Source organism: Macaca thibetana, chromosome 2 (genome assembly GCF_024542745.1).
Source record: "Macaca thibetana thibetana isolate TM-01 chromosome 2, ASM2454274v1, whole genome shotgun sequence".
Taxonomy (NCBI): Eukaryota; Metazoa; Chordata; class Mammalia; order Primates; family Cercopithecidae; genus Macaca; species Macaca thibetana.
In genome coordinates this window covers 17,280,964-17,306,235 of record NC_065579.1, presented here as the reverse complement: position 1 = coordinate 17,306,235, position 25,272 = coordinate 17,280,964, and the positions used below count along the sequence as shown (strand labels likewise).

The 25,272-nt window shown below is 37.8% G+C and overlaps 1 protein-coding gene across 1 annotated transcript in view; it reads right to left on the bottom strand.

Annotated features, from left to right (window-relative positions):
• Positions 1–23,708, bottom strand: part of GADL1 (glutamate decarboxylase like 1) — a 167,185-nt gene extending 143,477 nt beyond the window's left edge. The window contains exon 1 of the mRNA XM_050777207.1: positions 23,280–23,708. Within this exon, the coding sequence (XP_050633164.1) occupies positions 23,280–23,316 (37 nt within the window). The 5' untranslated portion in view covers positions 23,317–23,708. The remainder of the gene's footprint in view (positions 1–23,279) is intronic.
• Positions 23,709–25,272: the final 1,564 nt, after the last annotated feature.

Here is a 25,272-nt window from a genome sequence, read left to right as displayed (position 1 = left end):
GACAGGATGGTAGGTTTACATTTATTTTACACTCTCTCCTACAATGCTGTTACTGAATTTCAGCCAGGTATCCCATATCTTTGTAAAGAGTTCTACAACTCCATGGATAGACAGCTTTTCTGTCCTCCAGTAAGTCTATGTTCTAAAAATGATCATTAGATAAAAAGTGACAGAAGATGGGAGAAAATCACTTTGTGCATCAGCTCCTTTCTTGCAAAACACAGATGAACATGTAATATTTCTGGGAGCGAACATGTTCCCATCAGCCAGAGTTTTATGTTATGAGATTGTTATGTTAGAATCTGATACCAGTCAGATAATTCTGATTCTACTGAAACACCAAGGCACCCCCACGAACCAAAGAGCCAGATCCATAAACACCATCCAGCTTCTGAGAGAACATGCTCCTCAGAAGGGAGTCTCTGAAACAGCCAGAAAAATAGCTGGCAGTGCCCTACCAATAGCCAATAAATACACAGTACACCATAAACCCTGCTTATTTTAATTTCAATAATGTTTTCCTTTCACTGGGCACAAGGCCAGGAATTAAATAACCTAATCTTTCCAGGAGAGTAGATTTTTCAGAGACATTTACTCCTATTGCTTGAGTAAACATTACTTAATAAGGAGCATGATGTGCTGCAATTGTATATCTTACATTGTCATATTAAGGCAGCTCTCTAAACCACCTCCACCCACTAACCCATTTCTAAACCTTTTGAACTTTTTAATGGGTCCAAATTCAGCTTGAAAAAACTTGTGAAATTGGGCTCCATGAAAAAAAAAATGATGTAGCATACCCATTCAGTGAATTTTATCCCCGTCCTTCAGTCACAGGTTAGAGAACTTGACCATATGCTTTAATGTGGCTCAGCAGTAGCTACTGCACCACAGAGCAGTACTTTCCTCAGCAGCTGTACTAACTATATCTTCCTTCTTCTCTTCATTAACCACTGTCACTCCCATAGTCACGGTTTCTGTTGGCATTTGGCATTTTCCTCCTCTGACATCTTGGCTGATTGTCCTTTCTTATTCTTCATCCTTTTCTTGTCTATATACCTTTGTAAAACACCAAGTTTCACTCATTGCTTTAATGGTAACTTCTGTGTTTTCTGAGATTCAGGGCCGAGTAAAGAGAAGACTTGTTTTTGGTTTGCTTGTTTACTTGAGGGCATTTTTGGCCTAACTAGCTTCTCAACTAGAACCACAGTTCCCCTAGGACATGGTCTTGGTAATACTGTCAGTTACATAAAGGCCCTTTTGCAGGTATCTCCAAGTTCTAAGTTTTCCAGATCTCCAGAGTCACCTTGGTTTCTGTCTTATTTAAGACATAATTATTTATCTTTCTCTAATTCTGTGAGCTTTCTAAGATACTCTCAATAAATTCCCCCTTTTGGTGAGCAAGAGTCATTCTGCGCTCTGTGAAATTAGAGAGCCATAATGAATACTCTGAGTAGCCTGGTTTTCATCGGTTTCCAACTGATGAAAATTAAAATCAACTAGACACACCTTACTAAGTATACTCTCTTGACCTTCAGAGTCTCTCATCTATTTACACTGTTTTCCAAAACTTGGAGGTCAACCAGTCACTGTCAGACAATAAATATGCTGTTTTTTTCTCTAACATTCTTCCCATGTATAATTCTGGATGCTTGAGGTCAGTGGGTATAGTGCAGTCATAGCAAAAAGAGTCCAGGACAGTGCTGCCAAAAAGAAATATAATGCAAGCCACTGACACAAGCCACCCGAGTAATTCTATCTTCTCTAGTAGCTTTTCTAGTTGTAGTGTGGCATAAACGAAACAAAAATATAACTGCACTTATAATAGTGGTTAACATTTAATGGATACTTACAATGGACCAGGTATTGGGCTATATATTTTATATAGATTATTTCCTTTAATTCTCATAACAGCCTTATGATGAAGATATCTTTTTAAACTCTATTTTATAGATAAGAAAACTGAAGTTAGAGAAAGGGAATTGCCCAAGTCTCATATAGCTAGTAAGTGGTGGAGCCAGAATTCAAAGCCAGGCAGCCTGATTCCAGATCCCATGTTAATAATTACCATATTCTCCTGTTTTTCCAAAAAAGGCAAGCAAGAAGATATTGCTTTCTGTGTCTTATCAACCACACTAAACTATTTGGACACATTTTTGTGCTCCTAAAGCAATAAGCAATTATCTTAGAAGTATGTATTAAATTGCAATGTGTTACAATTTAATATATAGTTTTAAAAACAATTTGCTCAAGTGTTGACTACAGGATTTTAAATGCATTCCATTTAACCAGCAATTTAAATGAAAATTTAAATAAATGCTAGAAATGGGTGCCTCATTTGCATCATCTGTTGATTAACTCTGATATGGGGATTATCTTTGCCCAGGGTTCTGCCTCCTGCTTAGGGCTTTGGTGAATCATTTTATAGGTGAACAGGGGGCAATTACTCTCAGCTCTCTTGCTTCTCAATACACATGTTGTGACATTCACATGTGGCCACCTTCAGATACAGAAAACTACTCACCAAATTCCTTTACAGAGTTACTAAATGTGATTGGAAAATACATATTGAGATGCTCATTGGAATGGCAATAAAACCTTTCCAAGGGCTACACTTGAATTAAAACAGATGGTCCAAACTGCCTTCTAGGGAGGGAGGACACTGTTACCTGCAAGAAAAATGCATTGCTGAGTAGAGTTTGCAAATATGGGGCCAGAGCTGAATTGCTTAGTGAAGTAGTGAAGAGGGTGTGGCTGAAACTCATCCTTTTATGCCACACAGATTCAGTTTCACCTCTATACAGAATTGGAGCAAATGTCCTGAAAATTTTAGCTTCCTGGGAATCACCACAGTAACATAAACTACATTATAGATTATACCACTGGAGTGGCAAATGCAGGTGCCCTGGGGAATGCCCACACATCTCACTGCCACTGTCATGTTGAGAAATGAATTACTCGCAGAACACTGCCTAACAGATCATAGTAAGGCTGGTCTGGGTTATTCCTCAACTGAAATTCACTGAGATATGGGTTTGAAACCATCTAGGATATGGGCCAAGGATATTTTTGGCCAATTATGTGTAAGATTTTGGGATCTTAGAGCTTTACAAGCACTTTTACAGATCAGTTAGCAAATGTCCTCATTTTGAATTTGAAAGAACCAAGGTTTGATGACACAGAGATTGCTTGAAGCCCATGTAACCCCTTCTAAAGATTCACCAGATCCACTAAGTGTTATCTACATTCCACCTCTCATAAGCATCTAGAACCCATTTCATATAATCATAGCTAGCATTTATTTAGTGCTTACTCTATGCCATATTTTTGTAGGTCCTTTGTAAACAGCAGCATATTTACACAAAACAACAACTCTTTGAAAATACAACTAAATTCACTCTGGTTAAGTTAATCAGAAAAAAAACCTACTTAAAGGATATATCAGCTATCTATAGTTGTACCAAAAAATGAACCCAAAATTTAGTATCTTAAAGCAGCACCAACGTACATAATTGCTTCGGGGTAATTCTGCTGGTCTTGCCTGGGCTCACTCACACAACTGCATCCAACCTGTGCCCTGACTCAGAGCTCAGCTCAGCCAGGAAGATTGAGATGGCTGGGTCTTTCTATGTAGGCTTTTATTATCAAAGATAAGACTCGTCTTCCTCACAAAGTAATACCAGCTTTGAAGACAGTGAAGGCAAAAGCTACAGCACCTCTTGAGATCTCAGATGATTTGTCAGAAATATCACTTCTGCTGTCTAGTGGTCAAAGCAAGTCACAAAAGCAGCCAGACTCAAGGATATAGAGAAGGGAAAAAAAAAAAGCTCACCTCTTGATGACAGAGGGCAGTGTCACATTGCAAAGTAGTAAGCATACTAGGCAGAAAGGATTCTGAAACCAATTTTGCAATCTATCATAGTCCAGTCTCTGACCAAAATTATTTAAATTCCTCTCATTCCCGTATGATGACCTCCCAAAATCTTATCTCATTATAGAATTAGGCTTGAAGTCTAGAATGCCATGGTCTGTGTGTCTTGTCTACAGGCGGACAAGACTGTTCAGTTATGTTCTTGGTCCCGAGACCCCTAAACTAAAAACACAAGTTATCAGACGTCACACGCAACATACAATAGTGATAGAGGCCAGGATAATTTCTGCAGACACTCTCAGGAAAGAATGGGAGGCAGAGGGTAATCATTGGCTTATAGCAGTTCTGAAATCCCACTGGGCACATACTTCACATATTAAGTAGGATCTGATTCTGCCCTCTGGGGTGGTTTCCTAATCCAATATTCTCTGTGGCTCTTAGCTCCACACTCTGGCAGAAGTGAAGCAGTGGCCCAGCCTCTCTGAGGTCAAATGCCATGATGGATAGATACAAACGTGCCAGCATACTGCAGTTTATCCTTACTCTCTTCTCTTCTCATCTAGATGCTTCATGATTGATCCCAGAGATATTCACACAGAGGAAAAAGTTTCTCCAGCCCATTTCACTATTGCACTTGGGCAATTGGACATGCCTGGATTTCCAGATTTTCCTACAAGCTCCAACTTGGCCATTCTTGCCAGTTCTTCAGGAAGGCTGATCTGTGACTTTTCTCTGATTTCCAATTCTCCCTTATGAATGTTTTCTTCTTCAGTTCCTATTACAATTGTGTAAGGTCTAACTCCTATAATACATTCCATATTCTATAATATTCTGCACATATTATATGTTACTGTATTTAATCTTCACAACAGCCATGCAAGTTACATACTAACATCCCCATTTTATAGACGAGAATATTAAAACTCAGAGAAGTTAAGTAACTTGCCCAAGGCTACACAGTTAAAAGGTATCAGAGATCAAATTCGAATAGGTCTATATGATTCTCAAGCCTATGATTGTAACCCCTATTCTCTATTTATGGAAAGAGATAGGATAAGGACAGTAATGTGTACTGATAAATTGGTTTCTGAAGAAAAGACTGATTGGTAGCATTTACCTATTTCTATGGTGTAAAGACCCCAATCATGGCTAATTTCAGGGCCAATTTTAAAACTGGCTCACAACATTTCTGAATATTTAACATTTGTGATGAACAAGTATGAGGTGGTTTCAACATGCCTTTTCATGGGGAGCCAAGAAAACAAAAGTTCATCAATGGAAAAAATAACAGAAATGGAGTAGTGTTTCTTCAGATGTTTCTTCCACGCACAGGCTCTCTAATTTCTCTTTAATGCCCACTTAAGTGCCAAGTGTGAAGCTCTGAAAATTAAATACCCATAGCTCAGCATCCTTCAACCGGTAAGTGATAGAAACTGATGTATTAATAGCCAGCTTTCTTGCTCTTCACATGCGATAATACTAATGTCTGTCTTCATTAACACCCAGAGTTACCCAGCAGGATTAAGTTTCAGTTACCCACAGTGATAGATACCTTACTTTATTACGCATCCTCTATTTGGCTGTCTCCCTGAAATCACCTTACAAAGTAACTACCCACATTCTAATTCTTGATTCAGAGCCTGATTCTGAAAAACCTAACAAATACCTTTTATATTTTGAATCCCAGTGGACCAGAAAGACACTGCACGAGGCACTTATATTTCATGTTTTTGGACAAATATTCATAGCACCCTATAAAGCAAGTATACCCAGTTCTACAAATATGGAAATGAGGATCAGAGAGGTCAGTTAACGCTATGGAGGTCACATAGCTGATAATAGTAAATAGCAAAGCTGATATTCAAATTATGATCAATTGTAATACCTCTTCTCTTTCCATTAAACTATGTAGCCTCTCTTACCAGAAAGATTGGACTAACACACATGAAACAATAAAAGAACAAATGCTAAGATGACATATTGAACAATTTTGGGCAAAACTGTCATCAGACTTATGTTCTACAATTACTTTCTAAAATTCTCTTTTTTTGTACCATCAATTTGAAAAATAAGGCCACTGACTAACATTAGGAAATCCAATTTTTCATAAATTTTCTTTCTCCTCTATCACTGCATCATACAAATTAGGTACTGAAATAAAACTGAGTGTCATGACATATACCATGATGAAAAGGCATATGAAGGAAATACGTTGCTTGGGTATATTTTTTGGCCCACATAGCATCTGAAAAATCAGGTATGTCATAAAATGCCAACTACGTCTCTATTGATTTTGTAAGTCAATACAAAGTATTAGAAGATCAAACAACACAGCACACACAGTGCTGAGATGGGAATAGGCTTACCAGCTAACATCAGCAAAGGAAGGACTTTGATTTGACTTTTGTCTGTTAAAGGGACAAAAACTGAAGTGTGGAAATTTAAGATGGTTAATGATGTAGTATTAACCATATAGATTTTAATATTTAACCATAATATATTTTAATATTTAACAGTGGCTTGCTGTCATCAAGTAATTTAGATAGTTGCTCTACAATATTTAACATGAAGAAAGTTCTGAATGCTGAAATTATTAAGCACTACACCAAAAAATCTCAGATGCTGGTAGAAACACACATGAATTCCCAGTATGATTTGATCAGTATCTTACAGGTTTTGTTTCTTATTTTAATTACCTGCCCTGGTGATATGCACAAAAGGAACCCTCTGGAGTCTGGGTGAGAGAGTTTTAGCCCTGACTCTGGCCCCTAAGTAGCTCTGTGGCTTCAAGTACTTTAACCTTTCTGGTTAAATGATACTCTCAGTTAAATAATGCTCTACAAAACACCGTGTCACTCTAACAGTGATTGTACAGCTAAAGCCTATTTTTTAAAGTTAAGTTCTTATTCATGTAACTAACAAAGATCACATGCTACCGTTTCTAAAAGTGGTCCTTATTAGTGCTCTTCAGAACCATAAATTTCTAAAATCGTCCAGGACCTTCATGGAAGTAGCTCGGGGAAGGAAGTGATGGAGAACATGAGCAGGTAGTCTTTTAGGCCCATGAGGCCTACTTTAGGTATAGAAACGCAATTTTATCTCAAGTATCTGTGTAAAATTTCTTTAAACAAAGAGTTTGTAGGCTGGATGAATACATGAATACTTTGACTTAAATTATAAGAAGACTGATAGACATTTGACACCCATCTCTTTTCCCTCTTTACAAAATACATAACTTAATCTAGTGAGACTCACTTACCATAGGACACTCCACTCAGAGGCCTGAGACCCAGCTTTGCACATATTTACCTTTGGCAACTGCACTTCTCCCAAGACAGTGCCAGTGGCAGTGGTACTAGCTGAAGCAGTCAATTCCATTTGTTTTAAGCCTGTTGTGGTACTATTATTTTTAGGACACTAGGGTATATAGAGAAAATATAGTATCCTTATTATGTTCTTTAATTAATCTTGTCTTCCACATGAGCCCATATTGCTGAAAAAAAGGTAACAAAATTTATTTTATTTTGTCCAATCTGGTTAAAACATATATAATAAGTTAAACAATTCGTTGAGGCAATGTTCTGTTTAACTGTTTGAACATGTTATCTCAGATTTCCACTTCTAATATTTTCTTGATGACTTCTAGGTACATGGGGAGAAAAGAATGTCTCACTCAACCTCAGAGTGGAGGAAGAGTGGTGGAGTCCTTGGATTACTGCAGTGTGCACTGACTGGTACCTTTGTCCCTGGGCGATCTCGCTTGTCTACATCTTGACTCCATTCACACCTGGCAGTCATGTGAGATGCATACTCATGGCCTCTTATCTCTCATGTTAGTCATAGACTAGGGTTCTCTCTGGATAAGGTTGTCTCACTTTAGCTTTTGGTGATGGAATAGACATTTCTGGGCTTATGCCCCATCCTTCCTTGGCTCCCCAGTAAAGCAAATGCATCCCATAGTTTTTGCCTTCATCCTCATCAGAGAAAGCCCATTGGGAGGACCAAGGGTACTCAATTAATCTACCTTCCTCTGAGGATGAAAAGGGCTTTTCTGAATTATCTCCACCCCTTGAAGAGATCAATACAGGCTCTCCCTCTCCATCCCACTTTAGTGAGCCATCACTTTGGCTTTGATAAGTCTGCAAGGTGATCTCCTCCAAGAGAAACTGATAAAGGCCTATGTTGTTACTTACCTTATTTCCATAAAACTACCATTAGTTTTACTAATGGTAATGGTAAAGAGGTAGAAGCTACCCAAGTGTCCATCAATGGAAGAATGGATAAACAAAATGCAGTGTATACATACAATGGAATGTTATTAAAAAGGGAGGAAATTATGTCAGTGCTATAATATGGATAAACCCTCATGACATTATGCAGAGTGAAGTCAGTCACAAAAAGACAAATACTATGTAACTCCATTTATGTGATGTATTTAAAGTAGTAAAATACTACTCCACCCCTGCTTCCATCCCAAGTAATAAGAAATCAAGAATGTGCATTTCTGCACTCGCCTCTCTTGCTTAATCCTTCTTCCTCCTCTCATTGTCACTTCTTGCCAGAAATGGAGATTTTTCAGTGACTTTGCCTGCATTAAATGTTAATTTTTCTTGATGCTAGCCTCATGGATAGCCATTGAACGTACACAAAAATATCTTTTTTGCACCAGGAAAAAAACTCCATAATTTGGTTCTCTAGGCAAAATTAGTTAAGTTAAAGGGAAAATAAAAGAATGTAGAAAGCCCAATGCAATAGCTGGAATGATAAAACTATTGTTTTGCTTTGAAACTCCTATTTTGACTGCCTGAATCTAAACAGTAACTGCCTTTCTCTTTGCATTCTACTTACTAAGATCAGAATCTTTCACAGCCAGACACTGCTGGCATAAAGGAAGAGGTATTCATAAAAGCAGCAGAAGAAAAGCACAGTAATTTTTTAAATACATACATGAAAACACAGTCCTCTGCCTGAGTTCTACATCTATGGATTCAATAAATACTTTTAAATATTAAACATTTTTAAAAACCAACAATGACAGTACAATAAAAATACAATTTTTAAAATAAAATATAACTATTTACATATCATTTACATTGCATTAAGTATTGTAAGTAATCTAGAGATGATTTATGTATACAGGAGGATGTGCACAGGTTATATGCTGATACGGTTTGTCTGTGTACCCACCCAAATCTTATCTTGAACTGTAGTTCCCAAAATCCCATGTGTCATGGGAAGGAACTGGTGGGAATTAATTGAATCATGGGGGTGAGTTTTTCCCATGCTGTTCTCATGATAGTGAATAAGTCTCATGAGATCTGATGGTTTTATAAAGGACAGTTCCCCTGCCCACGCTCTCTTGCCTGCTGCCATATAAGATGTGCCTTTGCTCCTTCTTTGCCTCTGCCGTGATTGTGAGGCCTCCCCAGCCATGTGGAACTGTGAGTCCATTAAACCTCTTTTTTATAAGTGACCCAGTCTCAGGTATGTCCTTATAGCAGTTTGAGGATGGACTAATACATATGCAAATACTATGCCATTTTATATAAGGGAATTGAGCATCTTGTGGATTTTGGTATCTACAGGAAGTCCTGGAACCAATTCCCTGCAGATTCTGAGGGATGACTGTACTCTAAAATTTTATGGACATGAGGATTAAATAACTGTAAATTTCTTAAAAATGGAATTGTACTCTCAAATTGGTGAATTGTGTGGAATACAAATTAGACCTCAAGAAAGCTCTTAAAAAATTACATGCAGTATAAAAAAGAGTGAAAGATAATTGGCCACCCCCTTTAAGCTGTACTATGAACTCTTAGTAGTATTGTTTATGAGAGCAGTGAAAATGGAGAAAGTAAGGAAAGAAAGCATAGGCATTGTCCTTTTCCTAGCTAAGGGCTAGAGATCAATCACATTCCCAGTGCAGGTAAGTGAGTAGAAAGCTATAATATTCCTTTCAACTGGGACTTATCTGGCAATTCTGTTTATATGTGTATCTCTTGAGCAATAAAATATTATCAGCTTTTACAAATCATGGGCATAAATTGTAATTATGCATGTATACATTTACATAAAAATATTTTCATTTACATACACTGTGTGTGCAAGCTTCTTATCTGATAAAATCATATAACTAGAACATATGCAAGAATACAGAAGAATGCCAAAAATTAGAACAATGTGAAAGTAACAGATACTGAAACTCTTATAGTAGATCCTCTTAACATTTTCAGAGGCAACCCAAATTACGCTATATGTAATTCCAACCTTTTGTGGGCTAAAAAACTAGAAGATAAAATGATGACCAAGCTTGTTAAATGCAATACACAAAAGCATCAAATAGTGGTTAAGGATGCTACTGGAATTCAAGAGAAGGAAGAAAATATCACTGACCTTCATGGGAGACCCTGATGGAGGGAGATGGCAACAGTATAAAAAAAGATGTGAGAACTCAAGAACAGCCGTCTGAGATTGTTCAATGAAGGGACAAATAAACAACTGGACACATCTCTACTCTTTAGAAATATTACATTATGACCAGTGCTGTCTAGCAATGTCAAAATACAACAAAAAATGATAAATTTGATCAGTGACTGCTATGGTTTGAATGTTTGTCTCCTCCAAAAACTCATGTTGAAATTTAATTGCTATTGTAACAACATTAAAAGGTGGGACCTTGAAATACCATAAAAAATAACTAGGTCGTGAGAGCTCCAGCCTCATGGGTGGAGGTTGAAGTTGCTACAAAGGCAAGAGTGTGCCCCCCTGTTGCTCTCTTGCCTCTCTACCTTCCATCATCGAATGACACAGCAAGAAGGCTCCCCAGATGCTGACCCCTCAATCTTGGACTTCTCAGCTCCAGAACAGTAAGCCAATACAATTGTTATAAATTACCCGTTCCGTGGTATTCTGTTATAGCAGCACAAAATAGACTAAGACAGTTTGACAAGGAAAGTTCTAAATAGTTTTACACACTTTTCTATCCTTAAAATATTTTTTTAATTAGGTATTTTTATTGTAAAACATGAATAATAAAAATTACCATCTTAACCATTTTTAAGTGTTCAGCTCAGTAGTGTTATAAGTCTATTCACATTGTTTATTTGGACATATATAACAATGTTTCACATTGTGAAACAGATGTTCAAAACGTTTTCATCTTCCAAAACTGAAACTGTATAGTCATTGAATAATTCCACTTCCCCCCTCACAATCTACCGAAAATCACCATCCTGTTTTCTGTTTCTATGAATTTTACTACTTTAAATACATCACATAAATGGAGTTACATAGTATGTCTTTTTGTGACTGATTTCACCCTGCATAATGTCATGAAGATTTATCCATATTATAGCACTGACAGAATTTCCTCCCTTTTTAATAATATTCCATTGTATGTATATACTACATTTTGTTTATCCATTCTTCCATTGATGGACACTTCTGTAGCTTCTACGTCTCTATTATCGTGAATAGTGCTTCTATGAACATTGGTGTGCCAATATCTCTTTACCCTGTTTTCAGTTTTCGAGGTAGATACTCAGAAGCAGAATTGCTGGATGTGGTAGTTCTATTTCTATTTTTTTGATTTTTCATTTTTAATGCTATTTTACATAGCAGTTACACCATTGTACAATGTCACTAACAGTGTACAAGTGCTCCAGTTTGTCCACATACTCTCCAGCACTTGTTACTTTCAGGTGGTTTTATTTTAATAGTAGCCATCTGAATAGGTGTCAGGTGATAGTGTGGTTTCAGTGTATTTCTCTAACATTAGTGATAGGGAGCATTTTTGCATACATTTGTTGGTTATTTTTGTATCATCTTTGAAGAAATGTCTTTTCAAGTACTCTGCCCATTTTTAAGTTGAGTGATACAATTATTTTGTTTTGAGTTGTAGGAGTTCTTTGTATATTCACAATAATATCAGGTGTATTATTTGAAAATATTTTCTCTAATCCCATAGATTGCCTTTTCACTGTTGATTGTGTCTTTTGGTGCATGAAAGGTTTTACGTTTGATGTAGTCTCATTTGTCTATTTTTGCTTTTTTTGCCTGTGCTGTGGTGTCATATCCAAGAAATCATTGCCAAATCCAATGTCATAAGGTTTTCCCTTCTTGTTTCCTTATAAAAATTTTATATTTTGGGGTCTTGCACTACATCTTTAATCCATTTTGAGTTGATTTCTATATACAGTATAATAAAAAGATCCAACCTTATTCTTCTGCATGTGGATATTCAGTTTTCCCCGCACCATTTATTGAAAAGCCTGTTCTTTCTTCATAGAGTGGTCTTCTAGCCTTTATCAAAGATCATTTGACTGTATATGTGAGGGTTTATTTCTGGTTCTCTATCCTATTCCATTTATCTATACGTATGTCTGTCTTTATGCTAGTACCACACTCTTGATTCCTATAGCTTTGTAGTATTTTCAGATCTGAATGTGTGAGTCCTCTAAATTTATTTTTCTTTTTAAAATCATTTTGGATTTTCAGATTCCTTGAAATGCCATGTGAATTTAAGGGTAAATTTTTATATTTCTGCAAAAATAATGCCATTTGGGTTTTGATAAAGATTGTGTTAAATCTGCACATTGCTCTGGGTAGCATGGATATCTAAATACAATTTTCTTAATCCATGAACACAATACGTCTCTTCATTTATTTGTATCTTTAATTTCTTTTAGCAATATTTTGTAGTTTTTAGTATATAAGTCTTTAATCTCCTTCATTGGACTTGTTACTATTTTTTATGCTATTGTAAACATTTTAAGTTTTTAAATAAAAATTTTAATTGGTTTTTTAAGAGATTAACAATGAGAGAGCTGTGTAAAGACAACTGGTATCCCACTTGTCTAAGTCCTTCAACTCTAAATATCCTATTTGCTCATCCAACTCCAAATGCTTGCACGTCTTAGTCTGCAAAATTTTGCTATTCCACTGCCAATAAGGAACAGGAAGGGAACAGGAGGGATGCATTCCATATTATCTTGGTGGGTCTGAGGACACCACTTTCTGCGGTCCATCTCCAACTTGAAGAGCCACAGCCACAGCCACAGCCACAGTAGTCACAGATCAGACAACATTAAGCAGAGTGTTTGAACCACATCTGGGGACCTGAGATGTAGCCCAGTTGGGGAAGGAAAATGCCTTCCCCGAGACAATCCCATTGCATGAGAACTTCGTGATATACTCTTCCAAAATGAGCATCAGGCAAAAACTCATATTGGTGATCTGTTATTCCCTTCCTGTGCAAGTCTGCAGCACCTGTTGAAGGGACAGTCCTTAAAGTGGTGGTGGCAATAGAAGCAGAACGAAATTCAGTTCCCTAAATCCATGAGAGATCGAATCTGAGCACAGGTTCAGGAAGATACCAACTTCAACCACCATAATTTCATTAGTAGCCAAAAAAACCTAATCTATTTATCTCCTACACTGATTTTTCTATTATATTTTCTATTTGTGCTGTTTCCATTCTGAGCAGAAAGAATCTTTGATACCGCCCTTTTTCAGTTATTCTATTACAAGTGCTAAAAGTCAAAGGTGTCCCTTCCTCATTATACATTGCATTTGTTATTTGGTTTGGAGGACATATTTAAATGAATCCTTATTAAAAATCATACTCCCCAGAGATTTTCATGCATATGTATACATAGAATTCAATGTGATAAATATTTATTGAGGGAGGAAGGCAGGAAATACTTATTAATGTGCCAGATACTTAACATATATTCTCTATCAACCCTCAGAAAACCCTAGGAGGTAAGTAGTGTTGTTTCTTATCACTTTTATTGTATGGGGGAGTGAACTGATGGCTCATTGCTATTAGAGTCAGAACCCACACCTCAGTCCATATCAGAATAATGCTCAAACTTTGTTTTTCCCCTTTGCTGTCCTGACAAGCATCTAGTATTTGTTCAATACCAACTTAACCAAATACAAATTGGTCAAGATGATCATTGGTAAAAATAAGTATTTCCAGTTACTGATTTCCAGGGATTAGTAATTCTGGCATGTTCCACCTTAAAACATTATTAATCTTTTTCCAGAATTGCAGTGTTCCTCCATTTTTTGCTTCTATATTTTTAATTAATTTCCATTCAATTATTTTTTCTTCTGTCTTATCTATGATTTAAAGATGTTAAAATAACTTAAGTATCCAGCAAGAGGGGATTAATTAGAAAACATTTTAGATTCCAATGTAAGAATTTTTTAAACAATAGAATAACATTCATGCCTGTATAAGATGATGATGAAAACCAAAACCAGATGGATAAAGCTAAAAAGCCTGGCCTAAAGTGAGAAAAGCATTTAAGCAAAATGAAAGCTCCATCCCTACCAAGTTTTTTTTTTTCTTTTTAACAGAAACAATACAAACTCATTATGGAAAATACAGACAAGCAGATGAATCTAAAGAAAAATTCCATTATCCACCCAATCACACACAACTACTTTTAATTCCTACATGTAAATATTTTCAATTCCAGTTTCATATGTATAAATGGATGATTATTTTTCAACAAAACAGACTTCTATATAAACCCTTTCAATCTACTATAATGTAAATAAGTCAGCATTTACATTTTTATACATTTTTTATAAAATTACATTTTATGTATTTTAATAGAGATGAGATCTCACCATGCTGCCTAGGCTGGTTTTGAACTCCTGATCTCAAGTGATCCTCCTCCTTTGTCCTCCTGAAGTACTGAGACTATTGGCATGAGCCACCGTGCCCAGCCTATGTTTTTAAATTAATATTTATTTCTAAGCATTTAACAAATATGAATATTTTACCATTATTGGCAGAGAAAAGAAATAATTGCCAGAAAATTAATAAAGAGACCAAAAACAGACTAGCAATAAACTTGAAAAATTCTAAATATACGTCAACAAAAGGCTTAATATATAAGTCTGTAAAACTGCCCCATAATGCATCACAATGAAAATTACTAATATTTGAACTAATTGGTAAATGAGAACATCAATTTTTACCAATCATTATAATGGTTAATGAAGCTAACACAAGAACTGAAGAGTTGAATATGAAGAGCTCAATAAAAGACTCGATCGCCTAATAAGAAGCCCAATAGATGATAAAATGACTTCATGCTTTTTTCTGGAATTTAAGGATTAGATTACGGAATGTACTGTAGTCAAGAGGACTGGATATGTCCAACAGAAGAAGTGATATGTAGACATTTCTGCACACCAAAAGACAAGGTGTTGATTTCTCACCACTAATTTTTACAGCATCCATGGTTTCTGCAGAAGTAAGCAAGACCCTCCCCCAGGAGTAACTGTGTAGTTTTGCATTATAAAGAACAAACTATGGGCACAACAAGAGCAAACTTGGGCTGGTGAGAAGATGACAGGGCAAGGGCAAGGGCAAGGGATGGGGAGTGGGGTGGGACAGCAATGTCTGACAAAGGGGCTTCATTGAAGGGGAGGGGACTCTGACCTAAACAGTGCTGTTGGAGCCTGTTGAAGTAGAACGCAAACTTCTCAGCATGGGGGTTAGCTTTATGCTAATAATTCATGTTGTAATTCTTTGCTCGCTACAACTGCGTTATACAGAAAGGACTAGACAACTCTGATTGCTTTGCAGCACCCAGCCTGAATGGAGCTTCTAGGTCCCAATCTGTATTGTTGTGTGCAAGGTCACAGCCTAGAGCTCCTGGCAGGCAGCATAAGACAGTGGAAAAAACCAGGGACATGGAGTTAATAGGGTACACTGGAGCTTCAGTACAAATGTTGTCTGCCACTTCTTTCTACTTAATGATAATCATAATAACAGCAGCTAATATGGAGAGAGCACATACAGAATGAGCCAGTGCTAAGTGTTTACAGATATCCTCTCATGTCATCTTCACCACTACTCTGTGAGGCAGGTTCTGTTACTAGTTACAGATAAGGAAGCTGGACCTCAGAATTGGGGCAGCATACCCAAGGACATAGTTCAGTGCCCACAGTGCCTAGACTTCAGTAACTGGTAGAGCCTGGACTCCAACATGGTGTGTCACCTCACCTTGTTATACCTGTTAGTTAATAGAGTACTTAGCATGTGCAGTCAAGGACTGAGAAGGAGGACACTCTGGGGTGGTACAAACTGGAGTTAAAAAGAAGGTGCTATGGATTGAATATCCCCTCCAAAACTCATGTTGATAATGAATTCCCAATGTGGCAGTACTAAGAGGTGGGGCCTTTAAGAGGTGATTGGATCGTGAGGCCTCTGGATCTTTGAGAAAGCATTTATAGATTGTTGAGTTAGTGAATTAATGGGTTATCATGGGAAGGGAACTGGTGGCTTTATAAGAAGAAGAAGAGAGACCTAAGCTAGTGCATTAGCACTCTCAGCCCCTTTGCCATGTAATGCCCTGCACCACCTTGGGATACCAAAAAGAATCCCCACAAGCAAGAAGGTTCTCTCTAGATGCACCCACTCGACCTTGGACTTCCCAGCCTCCAGAACTGTAAGAAATTCCTATGTTTTGTGAATTATCCAGTTTAGGGAATTTTGTTATAAGCAACAGAAAAGAGACTAAGAGGCAATCTTCAGGAAAATGTTGAACCGTGGGCACAAAAGTGGTGAAACCCAGATTGTCAGTTTTATAAGCTGAATGGCCCAGGTTCTTCAACAGGTAAGTTTTAAGAATAGAAAAGAATGAGAGAGAATCTATACATTAAAAAGACATATCATAGTTTTTAAATGGTAAAACTAAATTGTTATAACTAGGAATGCATATATGAATCGTAAAACTATTTTTAAAATGCCAGAAAGTAATGACAGTCAATGGTTGGTATTCAAAAGGGATTGGTTTCAGGTCCCCTATGGATACCAAAACCCGAGACTGCTCAAGTCCCTATGTGAAAAGGTATATTTGCATATAACCTATGCACATCCTCCTGTATATTGTAAATCATCTCAAGATTATTCATAATACCTAATACAATGTAAATGCTATGTAAGTAGTTGTTATACTGTATTGTTTTTGTGTTCTTTTTTATTGTGTTTTTATTGATTTTATTTTCCTTCTGCAGTTTGTTAAATATGCAGATGCAGAAACTGCAGCTATGAAGGGCCAACTGTGCTATCAAAATCAAGATCCTGGTTACTTCTAGGGGAAAAAAGAGCTCTGGGAATAAGGCACATAAAAGAACCTTCTAAGATAATGGCAAAATTATATTTCCTCTTCTGGGTGGTGGTTACAAGTGTACAAAATAATATGTGGGTGTTCTATGTGTGCAGCCCTCATAATTCAAAAAAGTTTAATAAACAGAAAACAGGACCACCATTATAGAGTTGTGGAGACTCAGGAATCCTCAGAAGCTCATAGTGAAAACCAAGTGGGAAGGAGAGAGAAGAGGGATGTTCCAAACCCCTGAGTGCTAGCAGTAGGTTTAGTGGGGACAGATTCTATTTTTGAGATTTTTTTTCAGGATTTTTCCCATTCCATACCTATTATCCCCAAGTGGGATGCAATAGGGGTATCACCTTCAAATCAAGAGATTAGGACTTCTTACTCCCTTTTTCAAGAGAAGGAGTATATTAGGGCTGCATAACAACAAGGAGACAGTATGAAGGGCATGCAACTTTATCAGAGTGCCTATGAGGGAAAATATTAAAAATGAAGTAGGGCTTTCCTTTAAGACTGAAAGAGTTCCCTACATGAAAGAAAAAGTGATGTGGCTGGTGGATCCTGGGAAAAGGGACTCTGAATTCCACTTCTGTCAGAAAACCAAAGAAGCAACCAGATGTTAGAAAGAAAACAATGTCATATGCTCCCAGAAATGGTGTAGAACCAACAGTAAAATTTCTGCAATATATATAAATGTGTAATATTAAAAGTTTGCTCATTCATACCTCTATTCCCAAATGTTAATTTAAAAAAAGAGAAAAGCTGTATTAGTCCATTTTCATACTGCTATGAAGAAATACCCAAGACTGGGTAATCCATAAAGAAAATCATGGTGGGAGGCAAAGGAAGAGCAAAGGCATGTTTTACATGATGGGAGGCAAGACGGCATGTGCAGTGGAACTGCTCTTTATAAAACCGCCAGGTCCCTCCCATGACATGTGTGGATTATGGGAACTACAAATCGAGATGAGATTTGGGTAGGGACACAGCCAAACCATATCAGAAGCCATCTTTACAAAGTTTCTCGTTCCTGGAACTGCCTTCTCAGACAAAGAAATGATACTCAACAGTGGCCACCTTGCAAACACCTCAAGCACACATGCGAACCAATTAGGGAACACTTACAAAGGAGGTATTCATGAACTGTCAGAAAATGTATATATAACAAAGGAAAAGCCAAAAGCAGAAATGAGACCAAAAGTTAACTATGATTTACAGCAAAGCAACGTATTTAACCTGGCAACATGCTGAAAAATTAATATTCGTAGTCACTGGATTCCAGTTAACTTTTTTTTCCTACTTTGAGTTTCTTTTTAAATCGCACATCTCTTTTAACTCAATTATGCAATTTTGGAATGCTGAGAGGTTGGAAACTACTGAAATGTTCAAAAAGGGTTAGAGGAGGGCAAATTTAGAAAATGAGTTGAGAAGACAACCTTAAGTGCCTAGTAACAGGTGGTACAGTATAAGTGATCTATAATATACATAGTTTATATTTCTTATACTGTGTTTCCTCCTTGTAAAACCAATGCAAATTCTTTACATAAGAATCAAATACAGTCAAAGAATTTAAGGAATATCCACAATCCCATCTACCTAGAGACAACCCCTGTTCTTTGCTATCTAACCACCTAGAACCTCTTGCAATGTATAGTCATTGTCCAAACATGGAATGCATTCACATAGTATTCTATACTCTATCATAATTTAGTTTAGCCATCCAGCTATTAGATATTTAGATGTTCCAAACAATGCCCCTTTTTTGATGTGTAAATGGTTACTAATTTTTACTATTATAAAGAGCTTCAAGGAGGCAAAAGTGAATATGAACTTAAGATTTAAATGCAAAGATGAAAAGAACTTAAGATTTCAGGAATCATGCACTGTCATGATTCTTGTCACTCTCTAAATCATTCGTGTATGAGTTTATTGAACAAACATATGTCAAATATATGTACCTACTGTGTGCCAGGCACTTTGCTAGATGCTGGGGATGCAGTAAATAAACAGATGTGTTCCATACCCTCATAGACATCAGGCAAGAAATAGATATATAGAATTGTAAACATTTAAAAAAGAATGATGATATGGGCAATACAACCTTTACCAAATACAGTAGAAAAACCATTGAACAGAGATAAAAATCTTGAAACATCTGTGGTAGTAATTCCATTACACCAGTGACCAAATTGCTTTCTGAAAATCACCTCCCTATGAATCACCTGGATTCTTAATTCATTCTCCTGTTTTAATATGTATATTAACTACTCATTCTTTCCTAAAACTGAAAGCTCAAATTACAAAGACTCAGCAGCAGACCAAATGTATAGAGTGTGGGGTAATCACACAGCTGGTGGACATTCTTCATCAATAGGTGAGTATGAGATTGTGTTTGGCAGCACTGTGGAGTTGCGTGAACATCACCGTGGGCTCTTTCTGTAAAATCACGTGGTGCTAACACATTTCAATAACCTCATTAACTTTCACATACAATTTTCTGAACATCATAAGTCTATTTATAACCTACCACCTGCCATGTATTCTGCATATTATTCCTAATCTTCATGATAATCTTAAACAGTACATATTTTTATCCCTACGTTACAAATTAACAAACTGAGGCTCATAGAGGTTAAATCATGTATCCAGAGACACAGTCTGAACAGGCTGTTGGCTAGAGTATTTACTTTGCATTTTTCTTCCTTCCTTCCTTCCTATTTCTTCCTTCCTTCCTATTTCTTCCTTCCTTCTCTATTTCAAGTGATAGAGAACAGCTATGGTGAGTCTGCCTGCTCCCAGGGTACTGCTTTATAAAATGGATTCATCTGTCGTGATCTGAGAGGAAGAATCAGTAAACCTACCCCAAGAGAAAGGGCTGCTACAGAATTCATCCCATGGGGTGCTGCCCTTTTCCCTCAGAGCCAAGCTGCTTTGATTCTTAGCAACCAAACAGCAGAGCACATATACATGCCTTTGAGAGGCGCAGTGAGCTCTGCCTCATCAGGATTGCCACATCCAGTCCTACCACGAGTGCGAACCTCCCAAAACTGACAGTTTTTCTCTCATCCTTCCCACTCAAAGAGGAAAGAATGCTACTGTCATTTCAAGGAACTTAAAGCCACACACATCTCAGGGTCTTCTCCAGCGTTCTTCCTATGGTCCCAGCACAGGCAGGCAAAGGAGGCTGCTCCAGGTCACTGGCCCATATTCTGTAACATAGGCCAGGGTCTGGGATTAGGTGTTAGGAATGTAGGGGTGTGGGACTCTGGAGTGAGAGCCCTGGGTTTAATGCCCAGAACTGATCTTTACCTTCTCCAAGCCTTGGTTTCCTTAAGATAAAAATTAAAAAGCAGACCATAATAGTATCCCCACTGACTTGTTAATGAAGGTTAGATAAGATAGTATTTGTAGTTCAGCACAGCAATAGTAGGGACCAGGCACCCAGTGATGAATTTTGCCTGTTGGGGGTTTCATTTAAATGATAAGAAGTAAATAAAAAGTGAAAAAGTCACAGAGAAAAAGAGAAAAAATCTAGAGGGGGCAAAAAAATACAGAAGTTTTGGTCCCAAATTTCATGATTTCAATTTTATTACAACATGCCAGTCTTACAACGGTATATAAAAGCCAGCATTTCAACAACAAATTTTTGACCCATCATGAAAATTAGAATTCTACTTCTCTTTAAACATGGTTTAACAAGAATCAAAGCTATTCAGGAAGAATGGAAGGTTGTGCTGTTATTTCAAGTGATAGAGAAAAAAACATTATTTGAGTCTGAAGAATCATTCATTTTTAATATAATGAAAATTTGAATCTGATATAACTAATTGCTTAAACCTCTCTTGCATGTACTACAGCAAGATCATAAACGATATCAAAGCATAAAGAGAAGAATAAGAATTCTTTATCTGCAACAGGATTCCCTATGGTATTCTTCCATAATGTATAGGTCTGTAACAGATATTCAACAAGAGAATTTAAGACAAGATATCATTTAACATCCTAATCCAGTGTTACCTTCAGGATTTCATCATACATACTTGGAGGATTACTAAGTCTGACAGATAGTTATCTTGTACTCTTTTAAGATGCCATAGCAAGCATTTGGCATAATTAGGTGTGTTGCTGCCTTATCACCTGCTCAAGGATAACCAGAGAGCAACCCAAGAATTCTGGTATTTTCAGAAATTCAGATTTAAGGCAAACTTTGAACTTTACTATTTATAAATCATATATTCAGCTACCAAAGTCACCACAAGCTACAGACATGCTTTGCTACAAGGCACATGCTTAATTTAGGAAAAGTAGATACCTTGTTATTTTACTTTATTTAAAAAACGTTCCTATCAGATTTCTAAAGACTATGCTATATGGCTTTAAAACAAGAATTAAGGTTAAAAACAATCAAAACAGAGCAGGGTTAAGGTCAGAAAAAATTATTCTGACCATCCTTCATTCACATAAAAAGTCTCCTGTATTAGGATTCTTAAATAATCTAATTTATGCTTTTCAATCTGTTCTCAAAAAGCCAAATATTTATTTATTTATTTATTTTGAGATGAAGTCTTGCTCTGTCACCTAGGCTGGAGTGCAGTGACACAAATCTCAGCTCACTGCAGCCTCCACCTCCCAAATTCAAGCAATTCTCCTGCCTCAGCCTCCCGAGTACTGGATTACAGGCACCCACCACCATGCCCGGCTAATTTTTTGTATTTTTAGTAGAGATGGGGTTTCACCATGTTGTCCAGGCTGGTCTCAAACTCCTGACCTCAAGTGATCTGCCCACCCTGGCCTCCCAAAGTGCTGGCATGAGCCATCATGCCCAGCCTAGCCAAATATTTAAATAAGTATGTGCTGACCCTAGGAACATAAGAGTCTGACAAAAAGCCTTAGCAGTTTAAAGTGTCAGCTGCTTTTCTTCTTTTTAAGTTTTATTTTGTTTTTAATTGAAGCATAACAATTGTACCTATTTATGGGATACAATGTGATGTTTCAACACACATATACATTGTTTAATGACCAAATCAGGGTAATTACCATATACCTGTCATCTCTTTTGTGGTGAGAACATGGAAATCCTCTCTTCTAGCTTTTTTGAAATATACAATACATTATCATTAAATATATTCACCCTACTGTGAAATACAACACTGGAATTTATTCTTCCTGTCTAACTGCAGCCTTATACCCATTGACCTACATGTCTACAGCCCTGTCTCTCCCCTCCCCAGCCTCTGGTAACCACTATTCTAACTTTCTACTTCTAAGTACCAGGTTTTATGCCATATGTAAAAATAATAATAACACAACTTTTAAAGTTTTTTTTTTTAAAAGAGCGTCAGGACAGTTATGCTGGAAACTCTCCTTGGGACAATAAAAGGTGAAGTGTTTCTTTCAGAAAAATGGCTTCTGCTTCACCAACCACTGTGCAAAATTCCCAGCCCTGAATATGACTGATCTGCAGGGAACCCTAGCTGAGTTACCTGACCTACCTGTTGAGCAGAAGCCCCCAGAGAGATTCAGCTTTGAGGCTTCATTAAGCCGTGTTCAGCACAGTTCAAAAAGGTTATTGATACAAAGAGGAGTTATTCCTGGAGGATCACTCCTAAAAGGTCAACAACTCATTAGTGAGAATACCTGAAGGACAATAATGATCACCTTTCAAAGAAGGAGTAACTATTATTTTACCGAAGTAGAACTAAGTGACACCCGAGTTTTATAAAGACAGTTTGGGGAATCCTGCTGCACAAGATCTTCAAACAACTAACGTCCCTGTTCTTAACTCGCAGCTCTGATCCAAAGAACATTAAGGGCATCACGCACTCTGAGATGAGGGTAGCCTCTTTTAACCCTTGTTTATAGAATAACTGGCTGCAGGTGACAGGCCTGGGATGATGCTGTCCTTGTTCCCCAAAAAAGAAGCAAAATCATCTTTTTTACAGGGCAGGTATTTCCAGTCTAACTAGGGAAACGTGCAGCAGTTTGCCAAGCAGTAAAATCTCAATACGTATCTATTTAACAAAACCCCATTATGTCTTAGGCGCGGTTCTTCGCGCTTTATAAAAGTGAACTCATTTGATTCTAAATAATGATAACATTTTAGGTACGGAAAATGGTGCAAAAAATCCATGAAGATGGGGACTTTCTACCACCCCAGCCGCTTTACAAGGAAATAACCAAACTTCTAGTCCCCAGGTCAAAAAGTAAGGAGATTAAAATCCAGACAAGGGAGCTTAAGGACAAAAACCGCAGCCGCGCTGGGTCGTTACCGTCTACAGGGCACTGGTGGTCCGAGTCGCTGCTCATCTCCGTTCCCCCACTCCGGGCTGCCCCGGGCGCGGCTCCCGCAGTCTGGGCGGCGACGGTGGTTGCTGAGGCAGCGCCCCCCTAGGGACCCGCAGGTGCACCAGGCAGCCGCGGAGCGCACACCAGTGCAAAGGGAGGGACGAGGACGCGCGCGCTCCGTGCTCCTTTCGCTTTGCTATCCCAGGCTCCAGTGCCAGACTTTTGCAGCCCGCGGCTCTCTTAATATTTGGAGCGCTGCTGGCTGCGTTGCCACAGGCTTGACCCAGGGCCAGGGTCTCTCCGCCTTTGAGGGGAAGGGGTGGGAAAGTGTGTAGGAACGTGGGTAATTTGGGTAGGAAAAGGCAGGGAGCACCCTACCAGCCCTCCTAGGATACAGGCTGGGCAAGGCAGATAAGTGGCTCTTGGCCTGGTGACCTTTCCAGCGTCGCGTTCTTTGGAGTAACCACTTCGCAGAGCCTCATCCACCCGGAGGAGCCCCAGGCTAAATATGATGCCTGAGCCAGGTCATCAGCTGAAGGAACCTATTTTAGGGCAGCTGTGGTGAACAGGATCCACTGCCCATTCATTCAGCTCTGTCCTGACATTTAAGAGTTCTATAAGTGAATCCCTTTTTCCAGTCCACTTTCAACTTTCTCTGTGTGTGTACCTCTGCAAAATTTTAAGTTTGGAAAAGGGAAATGGTTGGGAGTGGTAGGCATGTTGTTACCTTATGATAATGTGCAAAAGGAGGTGGTAAAAGGTGAAATATTGCAAAAGGCTCAATATTTGGTCTTTAGAGTAAAATTTTCTCACTGTATTTGCTCCAGCAAGCCCTTGGAATTTTAGTTTCAGTCATGTTCCTATTGTAAATTTAAATTTAATTAGTGAGTGCAGCTTTGTCATTCTTCCAACAGGCTTTATGTTTAAAGTGGAATTCCCTTAGGACCTTTTTACTGAGGCTGTCGATGTGACAGAAACAATCAGTTAATGCCATCTCAAAGCACATTTATGACAACTGCATTTACGGAGCTGCATTTGTAATCCAGATCTCTCAATGGACGAAAAAAAATCTCACTTTACATTTGCAAATGCCTAGTGTCACTTCTTAGCAGGTGAATTTTTTTCCTCTGGTAAGCATAATTGTAGTTCACATCAGTGAAGACAGTGCAGACCTTTCTTCCAAATAAGGATAGATTATTTCTAATATACCAACAACCAGAGTTACTAAAGTCAAGACGCTGCAGATAAATTTCATAAAGACTGTGTAAGCTTCCGAGATCCCCCCACACTCTTTTGTATCCAGTCTCAGCAGAAATATCACTGAGATCTAGTGATGAAAACATACATAACTTAGGAGTTAATCTTCTGTAACTCTATTAAAACATACTGAAAGAAGTGCAGTCCTGCGTTGATTAATGGTGGGGATATGTTCTGAGAATGCATCTCTAGGCGATCCGTCATGCAAACATCCTAGAGTGTATTTACACAAAGCTAGATGGCACATTCTACAACACACTTAGGCTACATGGTATAGTCCATTGCTCCCAGACTACAAGCCTGTACAGCACATCACCGTACTGAATGGTGAAGGCAACCATAAGACAATGGTAAGTATGTATGTATCTAAACATAGAAAAGATACAGCAAAAATATGGCATAAAAGATAAAATAACACGTTACATCTGCATAAGGCACTTACCATGATTGGAGCTTGTAGGATTGGAAGTTGCTCTGAGTTAAGGCAGTGAGTGTTAAGTGAGAATGAGAGCCCTAGGAAATTACTGTACACTACTGTAGACTTTATAAACACTGTACCTTTAGGCCATACTAAATGTATTAAAAATATTTTCCTTTATTTAATAAATTAATCCTAGCTTATTGTAACAAACCAAAAACGTATAAAACGTTTCTATAGGCCAGGTGTGGTGGCTCACGCCTGTAATCCCAGCACTTTGGGAGGTTGAGATGGGCGGATCA